Source organism: Tinamus guttatus, unplaced genomic scaffold (assembly GCF_059628265.1).
Source record: "Tinamus guttatus ecotype Peru unplaced genomic scaffold, ASM5962826v1 Tinamus_guttatus_pri_ptg000327l, whole genome shotgun sequence".
Classification (NCBI taxonomy): Eukaryota; Metazoa; Chordata; class Aves; order Tinamiformes; family Tinamidae; genus Tinamus; species Tinamus guttatus.
The window spans coordinates 8,002,778-8,019,760 of record NW_028288861.1 but is presented as its reverse complement, the minus strand read 5'-3'; the positions used below and the strand labels follow the sequence as shown (position 1 = coordinate 8,019,760).

The following is a 16,983-nucleotide window of genomic DNA, read 5'->3' as shown; positions in this document are numbered from 1 at the left end:
GCCTTGATTTTTACAGTGAAGGGAGAGAAGGTGGTTGAGGGGAGAGCCATGCTAGCACTTCCTTTGCACCTCCATTAGGTGCTTGTGTCCTTCTATGATCTGCTGCACAGCTTCATGGTCATCTAGGGTTGTTAGGTCCCCAAGTTCACTGGCCTTGTCCTCCACAATCTTCTTCAGCACTCGACGCATTATCTTCCCAGAGCGGGTTTTAGGCAGCCTGTGTGTGACCTGCAACAAGAAACAGCATAGCTCAGGCTGAGGGAAAGAGGTGGGCCAGGCTGAAGGAGCGGTATTGGCCAAGCCTGTAGGTGTTACCTGGACATACTCGGGAGCTGCATACTTAGCAATCTTCTTGGAGATCAGCTCTCGCAGCTCAGCAGTAAGAGTCTCCTGTGTGTAGCCACTCTCCTTCTTGAGCACAACAAAGACGTAGGCTCCTGGCAGAAGGACCATCACATAACTGACTACGCTATGCAGTGTCCATGGTGGTGACTGCTGTGGCCCTGGGTACCCTGCTTTACCATGGGGGTGAGTATGATGGGGTCTCTTGCCACTGCAGGGCCTAAGCCAGGGGAAAGGAACTTGAGCAGCAAGAAAGCAAGAGCCTCACCTTCTCCCTTGATCTCATGTGGGTAGCCGATCACAGCAGACTCTGCCACTGCCATATGGTGATTCTGGAACAGAACAGGGCTGCAGCTCAGTTTGGTGCTCGCTGCAGGCTAGCTGCTGTCCAGGAACTGTGCCGTAATGGGGAGAGACAGGGAAGGGCCTCAGTGGCCTCTGCACTTTTCCTTCCTGCTCCAGGCCCCAGCTTTGACATCGTTAAACTTATGCTTTTACCCCCATTGCATGCCTCCAACTGCTCCCGCAAGTCTTGTAACCCTCACTGGCTCATGGATGTGTCCTGGAGGGATGGGGAAGGGCATTCCACCGACATGCCTGCTTGGCTCCCACTGTGGGATTCACCTACTTACAGCACGAACCTTATTCAGCTCTGTCTCTCCCTTGCTGCAGAGGCCGGGCAGCAGCTGAGCTAAATGTCTTGACCTCAGCACTAAACCTACAGGACCTGGCGAAGGAAGGGGAGTTTAGTGCTGGTCATAGCACAGCCATGGTGGATATACCAGGGGACCCCCCTAAGCAAAAGGGAAAGCCCAACCCTTGCTAAAGGGGGTGACAGATGTGTCAGGTCCATGGTACAATGAAGGACGAGTCCAGGTGAAGGAGCAGAACTAGAAAACTGCTCCCCCAGGCCCTGCTCCCTGCCACTAAAGCAACAGAATTTTTGGCCTGTTATTTTAAGGAGCTTCTCTTGAGTATCACTAGTGCTGTGTCACTGCTCCCTCATGTGGCTCTACCTCCCATCTACATCTCTTACCACCACGTCCTCCACCTCTGCAGTGCCCAGGCGGTGCCCGCTGATGTTGATGATGTCGTCCAGCCGTCCTGTCAGCTGGTAATAGCCCTCACTGGTGCGATAAGCACCATCTCCAGTGAAGAAAAACCCTGCAGCGACCAGAGCCATCAACCACTCATTGCATGAGCATAAGCAACTGCCCGCTCCCTTCCCTTGCTGTTTTCTGGGGTGTAGCAGACCCTCTTCTCCCCTCAGTCAACACAAGGGCTTGTGCACTCTGCTCCTTCTCAAGCACTCAAGAGTCTTTTGCCTCAGCAGGTACCTGCTCCATCATTAGGGCCTTTCCCTCAATTCTGTTGAGAATTCCAAATTGGAATTCCCATGCCAGATTTCCTCATCACTGTGAGCCTTGAGCATTTTGCCTTAGTACAGCCCTGCTACGTCTGCCCTTGTCTTCATGTTGGAACACCCATCCTCCTGGGTTTGCTCAGTGCCCCAGGATGGGTGGCAGGAGCTTACAGGTTTTACAAGACAGAAGTACTAAGAGACTTCTGCCTTGTTCAGGGGTTTCCAGGGACAGAAGGAAAAAACTACTATCCTAAAAATGTATATATCCCAGTGAGGAAGATGGGTTAGAAAGGCCCCTTCCCATGGTAGTACTGGATCTGAAGAAGCAAGGCAAGATGGACAGTGTCTGCACTGTTGAAAGTCTCTGAAAGTGTAAAGCAACACAGGCAGCTCCCCTGAGTTTTGCCCCTGGGCTGGAAACCAGCACTCGGACTGCACCCAACCCAGCACCCCTTCAGTGACCTGCCTCTCATTTTCCTTACCTGGATAAGGAGTCAGGTAGGTTTCCAGAAATCTCTTACGATCATTGTAAATGGTTCGTGCCATACCTGGCCAGGCCTGTGAGATGCAGAGGGCTCCAGAGATATTGTTTTCCAGAAGGACATTTCCCTGTAAAAGAGCCTTTTTAATACCCATGACTGAGGTAATTGGGATGTTCAGTCATTACTTCACTTCTACCATTATGCCCAGCAACATTCCCTAGCTGGAAATGCCAGGGTAGACGTTGAGGAGAGTCCTGCAACTAGGTGCCCAATATCCTGGGATGCACAGCTCCTCCAGTCGGAGCCCAGCTACCTCCGCTGGCCCTTGACTCCTCTTTCTTTCTTTCAGTGCTGGTAACTTGATCTAACCAGAGGCTCTCAGGGAGCCTGAGCAGTGTGTTGTTTCAGGACCGAACACCAGCTGGAAATGTTGCTACCAGCAGCGTTGTTAATCCCATCCAGTAAGGATGGTGATGCCTAACAGCTGTGAGAAGGAAAGATGCAACTGGAGATCTCCACTCCCACAGGTGAATACAGGCTACTGGATTGTGGGAATGTGGGCCAGCACCTGAGCTGCATCTTATTAAGATACCTTATCATCCAGGAGACAGGGATTGATCCCAAAAAAGGGTCTCATGGCCATGCCTGGAAGGATCTCATCTCCAGGATTAGAAGGACGGGGTGAGATACAGATGCCTCCCGTTTCTGAAATGAACAGGAATGCAATGCTTGATTAAGCCAGGGAGAGAGAGAGAAAAAAAAACATATTAACAGAGACACCAGCCTTCACCTTGAACCTCACAGCCCCCTGCTGGACTGCATCCTGGGCCTGGGCTTGCCAGAGAGATGAGAAAGGCTCTTTGTAGGAGTCCTGCTCATTTACTTCAGCAGAGATCCACTTCCCCATGTTTCAATGGGTTAGTTTTAAAGACCATTTGTCTATCACATTTTGATGCCCATGGCCTTTTGTCTAATGGGATTACTCATGCAGGTATGTCGTTAATAGCTGTTTCCTCTTGTCCCACAAAGCAGCAGCCTACTCCTACAGCTTGCAAGGAGAGAAGCTGGCTGTGCCTGTAACAACAGATTTTATGCATCTTACCAGTTTGCCACCACGTGTCCACTACCGGGCACCGTTCCTCGCCAACCACACGGTAGTACCACTCCCACGCCTCCTTGTTGATGGGTTCCCCCACTGCAAGGGGAAAGGCAGAGGGGCAGAGCTGAAAGGCAGTCACCCTTGCAAGAAACTACTACCACTGTGATGGTCTCTCCATCTTTTCTGCCGCACTTGGCAGAGGGAGAGGGCATGGGGAGAGGTCCTCTCCTGGGTGTTTAACTCTGAGAACAGCACCACCTGATGCCCAGGGCCAGCCCAAGGATTTGCTGATCCACTAGCACTGACCTGAGCCAAGAACCTTGAGAGAAGAGCGGTCATATTTCTTCACCCATTCATCACCGTATCTCAGGAGCAGGCGGATGGCAGTGGGTGCCCCATAGAACTGATTAATTTTTAACCTCTCTACTGTTTCCCAGTAGCGTCCTAGGATGGAAACAGGGCAAGTAAGTGCCTGCCCAGATTTTTCCAACCTGAGCCCAAGGTAGTGGCAGGAGGTGACATCAAGGGCTCTCTAGCAGCACATGAACCTGGAGCCAAGCTAACCTCCCCAGAACAGAATTGAAGCAAAGAGGAGCAGTAGCCTCTTTCCTTCAATATAACCTAGTTTCACTGCTCTTCCTGCTGAGGGAGGACAAAGAGAAATGCATCATCCATGAGAAACAACAGTAATTTCCTAACAGGAGCTGCTTCCTCTAGCAGCTCTGCTTGCTCCCTCTCCACAGGGCACAGTCTTTGCACGGTACTGCTGCATTTCCTTGCTCTCACAAGTTGCCTTCTCACTCACCAGGGTTGGGATGGACAGGAGTGCTCTCAAACAGGACCGTAGTGCCGCCATTGCAGAGGGGGCCATAGACCACATAGCTGTGCCCAGTGATCCAGCCAATGTCTGCCACGCAACCAAAGATGTCCCCATCCTGGTAGCTGAACACATACTGAATAAGGGAGGACAGATAGTGAGTGGTGTAGCCTAGATTTTGTCCCTTCCTCCCTCCCAAGGGGGACAACTGAGATCAGTGTATCATAGTTGCTGCTGAAGGACCCCCAAGACAGATCCCCAGGGTTCCCTGTGCCTGTGAATGAGCAGCTCTGAACTTCTGTCCACCTCTCAAATTGTCCCTGGACAGTATGACTAAGCAGGCTCTTTACACCTCACCTGCTATGAGAGAACACACCTCCCACATACCTCTCAGCCCAAAGCCCCTCAGATGCCCAATGGGGCTAACACCTCTGCCTGAGCTGCATGAGCCCTGCAGAGAGCAGAACATGCTCTTGTTTGCACTGTCCTGTGTCTTTCTCAGAAGACACCTGGCTGTAAGGCTACAGTACTGTGAAATTAAGTCTGTCCCATACAGGGCAGGATTTACAGCTGTCAAACTGGCAGCAGCATGTCTGCTTTTCTCAAGTACTTGCCTTCGTTTCCTTTGCTCAATGCCAGAAAATTCCCAGGGGCTCAGCTCCTACTAGCCCATTGTTTCTCTTTTGCTCTGGAATCTGCTATTTCAGACTTACACGTCTCTTATTACTGTTCCCTGGGTACAGGCTGGCAGTTCTTTGCAAGGGAGAGCTGGCCAGGGCTCAAGTGCTCCAGGGTGTTTGTAATGGAAACTTTCCCTGCCTGGTCTGTCTCTCTAACTCAGCAGTGAACTATGGCAACGCCAGCCTGCAATGTCCAATGGAGAGAGCTGAGCAGTAATTAATGTCAACCTTGTGTCATGATTTCCAGAGCACCTGGGTGCTAACACAGCCGTATACTATTTGCTCCCTGTATTTCCAAACCTAGACAGAAGTCCCTGGGCTCTCACAAACCAACTCTGATGTGCTGAGGCTCCCAAATCAGGCATTTTGTGCTGTGCTGATGCCAACAAGACAACTGCATGACATTAGGGGCCTCAAGAGGGTTAAGTATCATGCTGGGTATCACTGTACAGCGTTTAGCTCACAGCAAAACCAATGGCTTCTGCACATGTTCTGCCTCCTCCTGCATATACCCCAGAAGTTCTGGCCTCCAGCATTCATTAATGACAGAAAGGACCCAGCCAGCACTATGTCCCATAGGGTGCAAGGTCTGAACACAACTGAAATTTCAGCCATGTAGAGAGACAGACCCAAAGAAAAGGTCCCTTGGAAGACGGAGTTCTCCAAACAGACCTCCATTTAATGTCTTAGAAAAGACAATTCCTCAACCAGTTGGAAGGGCTTCTGAAGCCGTGTTGCTTCCTATTGTGCTCAGTGTCCTTTTATCCATCTCAGTGCTGCAGTGTTTACTTTGGGGTATTGCCATAGTGGCATAGGAGGGAAGTTAGAAACTTCTCTTGTCTTAAAATTGATCCACATAGTCCAGATGCACAGTCTTTGTCTTTAGGGCACTCTTCAGTTTTTACAGATATCCACAGATTTGCCTCTTCTAGGAACACTACCACTGATCTCCCACCCGAGATGGGACTGTTAGGCTTACAGGAGAAAACCTGGAGTTTCAGAAGCAAATTGGTTCCTTCCTCATCACCTAGCAGAACAAACTTTTTCTGATAAGGCTGAACAACGCAGTCAATGACTCAGCATAGGATTGGGCAAGAAAGAAAGAACAAAAGTGAAGAATGCAGCTTGGGGGAGTATATGCTTAGAAATGCCTGTTCCAAAGCACACATTGCTCTCCCTCACTATCTGGATGGAGATGTGCTCCACAAGGTCTGGATGAAGGTGTGCTCTTCACACAACAAGATGGCAGCTCTATTTGCTGTACTGACTGTGAACTGCTAGCTCATGAATGCTGTATGTTTGGGATTCCTTACCTTGTGTGTAAGGGCAGCATAGAGCAAGTAACCAGCTTGGGAATGGACCAGGCCCTTGGGTTTGCCAGTACTGCCTGATGTATAGAGGAGGAACAACATGTCTTCGCTGTCCATAACGGCAGGCTCACAACACACATCCTCCTTCACCATTTCCTGTGATAGAGAGCACAGCAGTCCTCAGTCAGATTCTCTCAGGTTTCCCTGTGCTAGCCATACACCTGCTAGTTTCATTAATCACTTGCTGGAGTCAAGTACAGTGCACTTCATATAGGCACACTTTGGCTTACTCCTCTGTTAGTCAACATTGGCTGAGCCCACAAAGTCAGGTCTGGCAGGGTGACAGCACTGAGCGACCCAATGACAGACTTCTGCACAGCACTGCCTACATCCCTCAAACACCTCTTTGTCCCGGCCTCGATGGAAGTGGCAGCAGAACCCGCCTCAAACACATGTGCACAACACACTTCACCAACCAGCCAGGCCCCAGCTCAGCTGCCTCGTCTCTTGCCTGTTCCTGGGTGCTGCAGCTTCTTCACTGTATCTCTAAGGTCTGTCCCCAGAGGGAAAGTTGAGCTCACAGCTCAATTAATTCTCACTATAACCACTGGATCTCCCTTTTCTCCCCACTCAGTAGATGTCAGGTATTGCTGCGACTGTGCAGCTTGCCCATCATAGGATTTCTTCCCTGGCTTCCTTTCATCAATTGATCGGGACATCTTGTCCCACAGGCCTTGCTCACCTCTCCTCCAAGTCTTTCTCAGACCACCTGTACCACCCTACCCACTTTGTATAGTCCTCCGCTGCTTTTGTACCTTTTCTTCCTGTACGAGACAGGGCTGGGCTCACAGCAAGTGCATCAGCATGGGACTGGGGTGTTTTCAGTCCCTGGTCCACACTGTCACAGGCGCTCATTTGTGCTGCCTGTCCATGATAGCAGAGGGACATCTGTTTAAGATTGGCAAGTCACCTCTCCTGAGTGCTCCTGGAACTGCCCTGAACTCACATGCAGCTCTAGTTCTCACTGATGCAGCAGGACATCATTCCCCTCCCGCCTCCCTTGTGTTAATGCCAGCAGAGCTGTTGGGACCAGCCAGAGGCCATCCATCCCATCCTGTCCCTGCTCCCAGCGTGCACTGCCCAAGCAAAGTGGAGTGTCTTTGGGCAGGCTCTCACCTCCTCCAGCGGCACATCCAAGGCTGTCAGGGGAACCTTGTTGTCAGTCCTCATTGAAACCAGAACACGTTTCACTCCTGGGCACTGCTTCACAGCTTGGTCCACCACCTTCTTTAGCTCAATGACCTTGCCACCTCTCAGCCCTTGGTTCACCGTAATCACTGTCTCTGACTGTGCTGGAGAGGACAAAAGAAGAGCCACGTAAACAGCTCTGTCACCACCTGCCACATGCCAGTCTGGCTCTGCTATGTACTCAACATTTTCCACCCTGCTCCTTTCACTCCATCTCCCAGCCCCTGTTACTTGTATCCTCTGTTTAACAAAAACAGAGGCTTCTTATCTTTGTTTCCCATTCATTCCTGACTATGTTGTGCCCCTCAGAAGAGAACCTGTATCCCATCCGCTCGCTTCCTTTGATGAAGGAAAGGTCCAGTCCATCCCTCCCTTATCCCAGGGAGGCCTGGCTGGCCATTTGCTCAGAGGTGCTTATGCTAATTCATTGCAGCTAAAAGATATGGAGTAAAAGATTTAAGAACCCATGTCACTTCCTGTAGTACCAATCCCTGCTCCATGGCCATACCCTCTCTTAGCCAAGGGAGTTTTACCTATAAGCACAATCTGTATCAAGCCTACACCTTGGTTGGGTTCTGCGTAGGCATCACAGCTTGAGAAGTTTGCCACTGGCAGCCCTGGTCGTAGGAGGCTACACACACAGTCCGCATGCCCTGAGCTCCCCAGCTGCTGAAGCAGAGCTCAGTAGTGCTCAGCAAAGGGATACATGGGATGTGCCCTTTTACCTCTTGGCTCTTACCATCCTGGATCCTGTCTGCGAGGGACTCTGCACTGAACCCAGCGAACACCACAGCGTGCACAGCGCCTATCCGGGCACACGCCAGCATGCTGGCCACGGCCAGTGGGCACGGGGGCATGTAGATGATGACCCTGTCACCCCGTTTCACCCCCTGCCGCTTCAAGGTGTTTCCCAGGCGGCATGTCAGCTCAAGCAGCTCCCTGCCCAAAGAAGCAAGGGTGTAGTTAGAAACTTTCTTGAAGATCTTACCCATGTGCATCACAGTGAGGACCCCTTCCTCTTGAGGGCCTTTCAGAGTTACAGCTTACATCTCTAAAAACCTCAATCTTCCCCTATATGGGAAGTTGTGAACATGTCAGTGGAAAGGAAGGGAGGAGACAGTCACTAGCATGGGCCACTACGCATGGAAATTAAATAAATCAGAATGGCCTCTCTCTCTTTAGAGAAGCCCTTCTCTGATCCACACATCCCTTGCCAGTGCTACAGGCAGGCCATAGGGCCAGCAACAGCCATGGGTGACTCCCGCAACTCAGCAAATTCACAACACCTCAGTTGTCTTGTTGGCTTTTCCCATTAGGGCCTGCACTTTTCTCATCAGCACACACAACTGGAGCAACACCACCCTGCAACACTGGAAGATATGCATGAACAGTTAAGTATCTTCTCTCTGCAACAAAGCAAAGTAAAACTGTGCTTTGTTAAAGCTGGGAAGGCCAAGTCCTCTGGATCATGTGTCCTACAAGAGAGAACAGCTGTAGCAAACTGGTGAACAAAACAACAGCTTTCTCAGTGAAGGAGCCTCACTCCCAGAAACAAAAGCTTGACTGTCAGTGACTCATTTCATGGAAGGTTTCTCCAAAACTAGCTGTGGAGATTGGTAGGGGGAGAACGGCCATTTGTCATATGATGCCTGGAGCCAGGGAAAACAAAGGACTTATTTTGTGTGCAGAGGGATTCAAGAGGAATCTGCATGGAGACTCAGACAGTGGGTAAACAGAGCGAGAAGTTCCAGTCTGCAGGGTGAGCCCGGCAGGCCCTGCAGAGGTGCAAGCCCAGCAGCAATGCCCACGTATACATGAGCACTTAATTTCCCAATACCCATGGTCACCAGAGATTCCAGCAGAGTAGAGCTTTCCATGCAGCTGTGAATCTGGCCTCTTCTGCAGAGGATTTATCTGTGAGTTTAGGCATCTGGAACATTGCTGGGAACACAAACATGTGACGTTTCCACAGGGTCTTACCTACAAGCATTGCAGAGCTCTCAGGAGAAGCGTCTCCTGTGTCTGTCTCCCCAACAAGGTAGAGACCACTCGGGGCAGACTGAATTCTCAGGCAAGCCAACAGCCAACCTGCTGTTGATCTATGCCTGCTAAGGGATGCTGTATCCCTCACACAGATCGCATCAGCAAATCAGTTCAGTCCTGGTGCATGCTGCAGTATGTCTCTTGTGCACACTCAGAGCTAAGTACCAACCTGTAAGTGACCCGTACCTCCTCCCCTGGTTCGTCCTTCTCCCAGATTAAGGCCACTTTATCTGGGGCTACGTGGACATGTCGGTCCAGACAATTCACTGGAAGAGAAGATCCACTATCATTGCTGGGACAACTCTCAGTACCTCCCAACTCCCAGAATGCCAGTACTGGCAATCCCTCTCTCAGACCACACTGAGGGCTGAGCGAGATTTCACCACAGAGTGGCATTAGCCTTTTACTTACACTGGAACCCATCTTTACTGAGATCAGCCCACAAGTCACAAGCACCATCCCAAGCCTGATACATCCTCATATATACAAATCCTTGCTACCAGTCTCCCCCTTATTTGCAACTTAACACAATCCAGTATACACGCTGCCTAAAATCCTTTCAGAGGCCACATCCCCACGCCATCTGTGGGCCTCAGAGGACCCAGCAAAAAATAACCCAACCATCACTCTCCCAGCACTAACTTGGTATTTCCTCCACTGTGAATTGTGGCAGTTTTTTGGTTTTTGTTTTTTCCCCCCAGGAACATGCAGTTACTAAAATAGCAGCTCTAAAGTAACAAATTTAGGATCAAACGAAGATCTGTTCAGGAAGGCTGCAGTGCCCAAGGTGTAACAGAGCTAGGATGATGGCTGCAGAGTCCCCTGGGTTTCTAGGACCATGGGAGGTTGAGACTTTGGCTGTAATTCTTGTGCCAAGAAAGCTTTCTCACATTGTTGACAACTGCAGTTTCATCAGGAGCCTTGTACACATTCAGTGTTTTTCTTTGGTCTGCTCCTGAGGCTATGAAATGATGCAAGAGCCATCGTTTGCATATAAAAAAATTCTTCTGAACATTTGTAGTTTTCCAGGAGAAAAACAAACAAACCTGTCAGCGTTAACAGTAGGATCTCCAAACCCAAAGGCAAATAACTCCTGCCCTTCTGCCCTAATGGATTACTTTACTTAAGACCTGATTTGGGGGAGATTTATCTTTGACTTGAGCTCTGGGATCAACAGTGGGGCAAGCAGGTTCCTCTACTGTGCCCGGTGCCATCAGCCCCTATTTTTTGCCTATGGCAGAACCCTCATAGCAGGCATTCCCAAATCAAGCCTAGAAGAGAACACAACTGTGAGCGTCTATAGCACTACTCCTTGTTCCTCTATTTTCCTTTCTGCAAATTTGTGTTTCTTTAGCTGGGCCAGCAAGGCAGCCTACTGAATGCCATGGGGTCAGTGCGTGTGGTCCGGCACAGCTGAGCACGGCACCTACGGGGGCTCAGCGGGGTTTTGCTCACATCAGTTCTCCTGCCACCACTTCTGTGCAACCCAGTCTCTCCTTCAGGTTCCTGCAATTACAGCTGGGCCAATGGGACCTTACAAGGATCCTCTTGTTCTTGCCTTTCGCCTCTGTGCCCCTGGCATCAAAACACATCACAGGGATACCCCCGTGGGCACTTGTGGGGTTCCTGTAGGGTCAGGGGCACACAGAGCATCCCAGGAAAGCCCTCCCTCCACTTTGCTTCCCTCTGGATCATGGTGCTCAGCCGCTTCCCACAGGCGAACAGCCGCTCCTGGGGGCAGCCTGGGAGCAGGAGCTGCTCTTTGCCCTCCCCGCTCCCAGGGGCGGTGAGGAGTCGCAGTCCCCTCCAGGGGAGGCCTCGGCGGGTTCCCTTTGCTTACCAGCCACGTTGAGCCGTCCTCCCAGGAACCAGGCGATGCGGCCCTCGCCCAGGCTGCAGTCCTGGACGCAGTGGAACGGGGTGATCCAGGTGAGCCGGCTCCTCCCCAGCGCTCCCCAGAAGGCATCTGCCTGCTCCACTGACACCTTGTACAAGCCCTGGTGGTCCTTGGGCCCCGGGAACGCAACAGCCTCGGGCATATATGCAGTGAGGGGCCCGCGGCTCCAGCCTCGGGCTGACACTGACCCTCGGGGGCACCAGGAAGTCTGAGAAAAAGCCGCAGGGCAGCGAGCCCTGGCTAGCAGCCAGGCCATGGTCCAGCGTCGCAGCAGGAGGGGCTGCACTATTCAGGGAGGAGATGGATACCTGGAGCCCTCTGTTCTGTCCAGGGTACAGCGTAATCACGGCTGGCTGTGTGATTACCTCCAGTCGGGGAGATGCAGACGCCACCGTGCTGGGAGCCCCAGGACCCTTCTTCCCCGCCTGCCTCCCTCTGCTCCTGCCTTGTGCACCAGCACAGGGAAAGGAAACACAATCCCTTTTAAGGGAGGGGAAAGGGGTGTGTTGTTGGAAGTGTGTGACTGAAAATAACCTTCATGCTAATCTGGGTCCCTATGGCCTCTCTTGAACAGGAGCCAGACTCAGCCGCTGCCCAGCTTCCCCGTGGTAGCTGAGACACCCAGCCCCGGCCCCAACAGCCGCCTGCGCCCGCAGTGGCAGAGGCCCCATTCCCACTCCCTGCGGCCCCGCTGGCCCCAGCACCGTTTCGCCCTGTGCCTGGCCGTGCCTGTAGCCAGCAGCCATCTACCCCCACGCGTACTTCACCACCACAGCTGGTGCAGCGCAAGGCGGCAGCGTCCCCAGTGGCTCCTACCACCACTGCCCGGCAGCCTGCCCACTCTTATCCCTTGAGATTGTGATAGCAGAGTTGGCTGCTTCGCTGTAACACTGAGGGATGTTGTTTCTGCCTTGTGTACCTGGCTGAGTCGTACATACCTGTAGAACAAAGGTCACCTCCACGCCAGATGATAGGGAGCACTGCCTGGCCATGAAGGGCTGCAGTCTCTCTGCACCAAAGTCTCCCACACCTTGAACAGTTTTCTTCTGGCTTTCTTTACTTTAGACCCTACAGTGCTTGAACAAGGAGATTCTTAGTTCTGTTAACCAGCTTGCCCTCCCTTCACAGGTCCACAAGGAAAGGGCAGAGAAAGCCTCCCCCTCCAAGCGGGGTTGGCCTCAGCCAGGCACACCAATCGAACTGACAACAGACTGAATTAATACACCTCCATGTTGCTCCTGATAGTGTGACTCCACTTGTGCTCTGAGGTCCAACAAGTCTGCTGAACAAGGCAGACACCAACATGGCAGAAGCAGATATTTAAAAGCAGGTATCCTCACCACAGACCATGCACCCTAAGGATCTGCTGCTTGATGAAACACAGTCCTAGGGGTTTATAGCAGCCCACAAAGCCAAGCTCAAGCAGCTTGTCATTCCACAAGCATTTTCTCTCATTTCCTAGGGTCATCTGCTCTTCTTCAGTCTTTTCCCCTATGGATATCACAGGTTTGGGTTTTTATTGTTTGCTGGTTTTCTTCCATAAGAGCACCCCCAGATACCCTTGCAGGACAAGTGACTCTCTTTTTCTTCTCTCATAATTCAATATAAGCTCTCAGGACTTTCAAAACAGAGTTCACATTAGAGGGAGTCCTCTCCTCCACCTTAAAAAAAAAAAAAATCTCTCTAAGCAACTTTCCCTGTGCTTGCAGCACCTGCTTCAACATGTCCCCTTCAGACCAGCTGAGGCATTACTTTGCTGTTACCTGGCAGTGCTGGTGAGTTTGCCCAAAGGAGTGCCCAGCTCTCTAACACTAGACTGTGCATGATATGAGGTGACCCAAAGCGCCAGAGTTGTTCTGGACACTGAATCATTTTTAACTCTGAGCAATTGCACATAGTGACACACAGCTTCTACACCAGGCACAAGTAGACTCTCTTCAGCTTATCATCAGCTCTGGAGAAAAAGCAGCACCAAGCCCATCTTCTCCTGAGCAGAAGGAGGATGTAGCTGAAATCAGCCCTTCTGCTTCTCTCCACTACCCTACTCCAACTCCCTTTTTAGCTATCCCTGTTTACTCCCTTTGGAGCTATCTCATTAGGAGTATTGCTAACATCCACCCAGTCAGGAGATATCTTAAATTCTTAGCTGTCTGCTTGTGTTTGCTGGGCTCATGGGCTGCTCTGCTCTCAACTAGGGTGTACACATGTGTGCTCAATCCTCATGCAATTAGTGCCGCTCACTCAGCACAACTAATTGCAATGGTTAGGACTTTTGGGGCTCTGTTGTAGTAGATCTCTTTGCTCGATACTTTTTAGTTTCTTCCTTTTCCCTAGAATGAACAGTTCAGATGAATAATTTTCTATTCATCTCCTATGAATTTTCTTTTTTTATTCTCTGCCAAGCTTGAGCTGTGCACCCTTTCAGAGGAGGAGGGAAGAGAAGGAAAGGAGCAGGCTTATCCATCATCCAGACAAGAAAACACTGGAGCCCCACAGAAATTAGAACAATTTTTATGTTGTTTGGTTTTTTTCATGGCCAAAGCTTCATTTGGCTTCTGACTGCCTGCAAGAGATAGTGATACTATCAGCAGAAACAGAGAAAGTATTAATAAAGTTTGAAAAATATCTCTAACAGAGAAGGACTGGATAAGTCTGAACTAGCTCCACTGGAGTGTCCTGACCACAATTGATACAACTGGATTTGATGAGAGCCTGAGCAGAACTGTGCCCCTTACTGCTGAGACCAGAATCTTTTAAATCTGGAAATGAAGTAAATGAAATGACAGTTTACACAATGCATCTTCCCTCTAGTATAGGGAGCTGCACATAGCCCTTCTGCCCTGTCTTCGGAGATGAGACTCTTGTCTGTGGAGATCTGTGCGGTGGACACAGAGTCAAGGATCCAGAGAGATGAGGCAATGTATGGCAGCCATCATACTAATACCAGGGGATACTGTAAAAGCTTGCACATCAAAAGAGCGGAGTCCCCATGGGTCAAGTGAAGGTGCTGTGATCTGAACTTAAAATAGATCAATTTCTTCTATGCATCAAAGCACTGTGGATGTACAGCACACAATTGTTGTGGCAGCTGCAGGCATAAGTCTGTAGGGAGTCCAGCATCACTGTTTTCTGGAGAAGCAGAGTTGGTAAACATACAAATAGGTGATATTTGCTAAGGGCTAAGTAAGTGCCATAAGAGATGGCAAAGACACCACCAGGTAGAGACAGAAAAGCAGAATGTTTGATCGAGGACTCATTACCATAAGGATAATTTTGAAGGGGATGAGAAAATGGGGTTTCTGAAGCCTAATGTCGCTTTCTGCATGATTGCTTTTCACCTCCAGGAATAGAAACCTCACCTTCAGTGGGTATGAGGTTTATCCAGGCTTTCTCTATCACTTTTGACATTTCTGGTCCACTGAGGAATAGCAATTCTCAGGCCTTGTAACTTGGACACAGGTATGAAGCCTGTCTCTTACAACAGGCATCCTGCTCAAGGCCTGATCAAACTCTGATGCCAGGCTGTTCCTCCCCATTTGGTTCAGAAGAGGCTGTTCCAGTTAAATGCTCCTGTTAGTACCAGGCCCAAAGGTATTTATAACCAGCTGGTTTTGTCCAGTGCCGTTCTGTACTTCAGAGCTGTGGTCCCTGACCTTGCTAAGATGAGGCAGTGGTGCAGGCCATATTGTACCTTGCTCTCTGCTTTTCCTGTTAACTCTTTAATTTCTTATGGTTGTAAGCAACACCGATAAATCTCACAGTAAGTATCCTGCAGGCTTGTGTGAGGAGAACTGTTAGCCGTGTCATGCATCCCAGGGTATAGGGTACCCTCCCTGAGGATTTACAGAAAAGAGTCACACTTCTGCTCAGCCTTCTTTATTAGCTTTCAATCTCTTCTCATCTGATATCTCCCCATTTCCTTAACAGAGCAGCACTTATCTGCCCTTTCTTTGGCTGAATTCACCTTTCTTGAACAAGGATGACCAGACTTGTATACAGTGTTTCAGTTTAGTTTTATTCTTGATCATATCTTTACAGAAAATGGCACATAAATCACATATTCTGAATGACTAGAAGTTGTTACAGTTCCATATCTCAAACACCTCAATACTGAATCTGAATTCTTTTCTCACTGTATATACATTATTTACACACCGTGGGCTATAATCTAACACATCAAACAAACTGGGGACAAAGACAAGCAGGGCTGCATGGACGGTGTTAACCTTGACAGAACAAAAACAGTAGCTCTGGGGAAAGGGTGCTCACAGTTGAAAGCAGGATGGAAAGAGCTGTGTGGAAGTCACTGTCCTAGGGCCTTTGGGGTCAATAGTCTCCCATCAGGGTGGGAGGGTGCTGGTATCATGGAGCTCTGCTAAAAGAGTGGGTTTGGCTGTGCAGGTCTGTGTGTGGTAGTGTAAGGTCAGTCAGGAGGTGTATGTACATGTGTGTATCAGGGAGGGGCTGTCTGCATGGCTGTTGTTCCCTTTGACACTCACAGACAGAGCTGGGCAAATTTCATTCAATAAATGCATTTGACAAGTGCTGTCATCTTGCCTGGAAGGATTTATTAGGTAAATGTTTTCCCTGGTATTCAAACTCTCCAGAGCGGTTTAGGAGGTTCCATTGGGCTGCTGATGTTTGGGATGCCCCTTACCCTCAGAGCTCTCCCCGGACTCATCCGGCTGTCGTTATCAGCGTCATGGGAGCAGCCTGCCCCCCGGCACATTGCACAGCCAGGGCTGTGTTGGATCGCCATGCTCAGAGCTCAGGGAAGTAGAAACCAGGCGGTTCTCTGGAGCAGCTTGAGGCAACCTTGATCCCAGCTGTGATGAGCTGGTGCCCAGAGCACAACACTGTTTCAGGGGCTGCACTGGCCTCACAGGCAAGGGAGGCAGAGCCAAGCAGTCTGCAGGGCTGGGAGGAGCTGCCATGTCGCTGCCGCAGGCAGATGCAGGCCTTGTGCACCTGCTGCACTGTGCCAGGTGCTGTGCACATGTGGCCAGGCAGGACGGCTTGGAAGCTGCCCTGTGATCTCACACAGAGAGTGATGGCGGGGACTTGGGTCTCCTCACCTGGGAGCTGGGAACAGGGGAGTTGTGTCTGCAGGTGAAACCTGCTGCTTCCTGGGAAATGGAGACCAAAATCAACTGCTCAAAATCAACCACCCCCTTCCCTGCAGACCACTGCTCTGAGTCATGAGAGACACACGTGGAAGGTGCGAGCCACCACTGGAAGAGACTCGGTGTTTCATGCGAACACTGCGGTGGCCTTTCCCTGCTGCGGGCTGAAGGCATAGCAAGGCGCGGGTGCGGGTGCCGGTGCCCGGGAGCCACACGTGTGCACTGCTGCCCAGCTTCTGCAGAGCTACAAGCCAGGGGTGAGGGCAGGGCCGAGGGTGAGAGCGGCTAGGAGGTGGGTGCCAGTGAGGACAGAGGTGTGTATGGAGGAGGGAGATGACAGCAAGGGGTGGACTCACTCCATGATGGCAGAGGGACTCCTCACATGAGACTGGATGGGTAGTGGGCCTGAGACTTGATGGGTTGGACTCAAAGCTGGTCGTGAGGCCATGCCAGCAGGATGTGGAGCCTCGGTTTCCTCTCAGATGAAGATAGGGGCACTTCCCGATCCTCCACCAAGAGTGGAGAAGGGGCCGATACCCCTGAGGGCAGGGGAGCGAGTGCAGGGTATGGCTGAGGGGA

At 50.8% G+C, this 16,983-nt stretch overlaps 1 protein-coding gene across 2 annotated transcripts; it reads right to left on the bottom strand.

Annotated features, from left to right (window-relative positions):
- Positions 1-40: 40 nt before the first annotated feature.
- On the bottom strand, positions 41-11,576 carry LOC104579812 (acetyl-coenzyme A synthetase 2-like, mitochondrial). Of its 2 annotated transcripts, none has more exons than XM_010227260.2 (14): positions 11,225-11,576; positions 9,554-9,650; positions 8,081-8,280; positions 7,270-7,445; positions 6,097-6,249; positions 4,092-4,239; positions 3,593-3,730; positions 3,290-3,382; positions 2,780-2,892; positions 2,188-2,314; positions 1,379-1,506; positions 611-674; positions 316-437; positions 41-228 (listed from the first exon to the last, which is right to left on the bottom strand). In XM_010227260.2, the coding sequence occupies exons 1-14, from the start codon at positions 11,535-11,537 to the stop codon at positions 52-54; spliced, it is 2,049 nt and encodes a 682-aa protein (XP_010225562.2). In that variant the 5' UTR covers positions 11,538-11,576; the 3' UTR covers positions 41-51. The 2 variants fall into 2 exon arrangements, with proteins under 2 accessions (XP_010225562.2, XP_088385341.1); XM_088529215.1 differs by having other exon boundaries at positions 2,254-2,314.
- Positions 11,577-16,983: the final 5,407 nt, after the last annotated feature.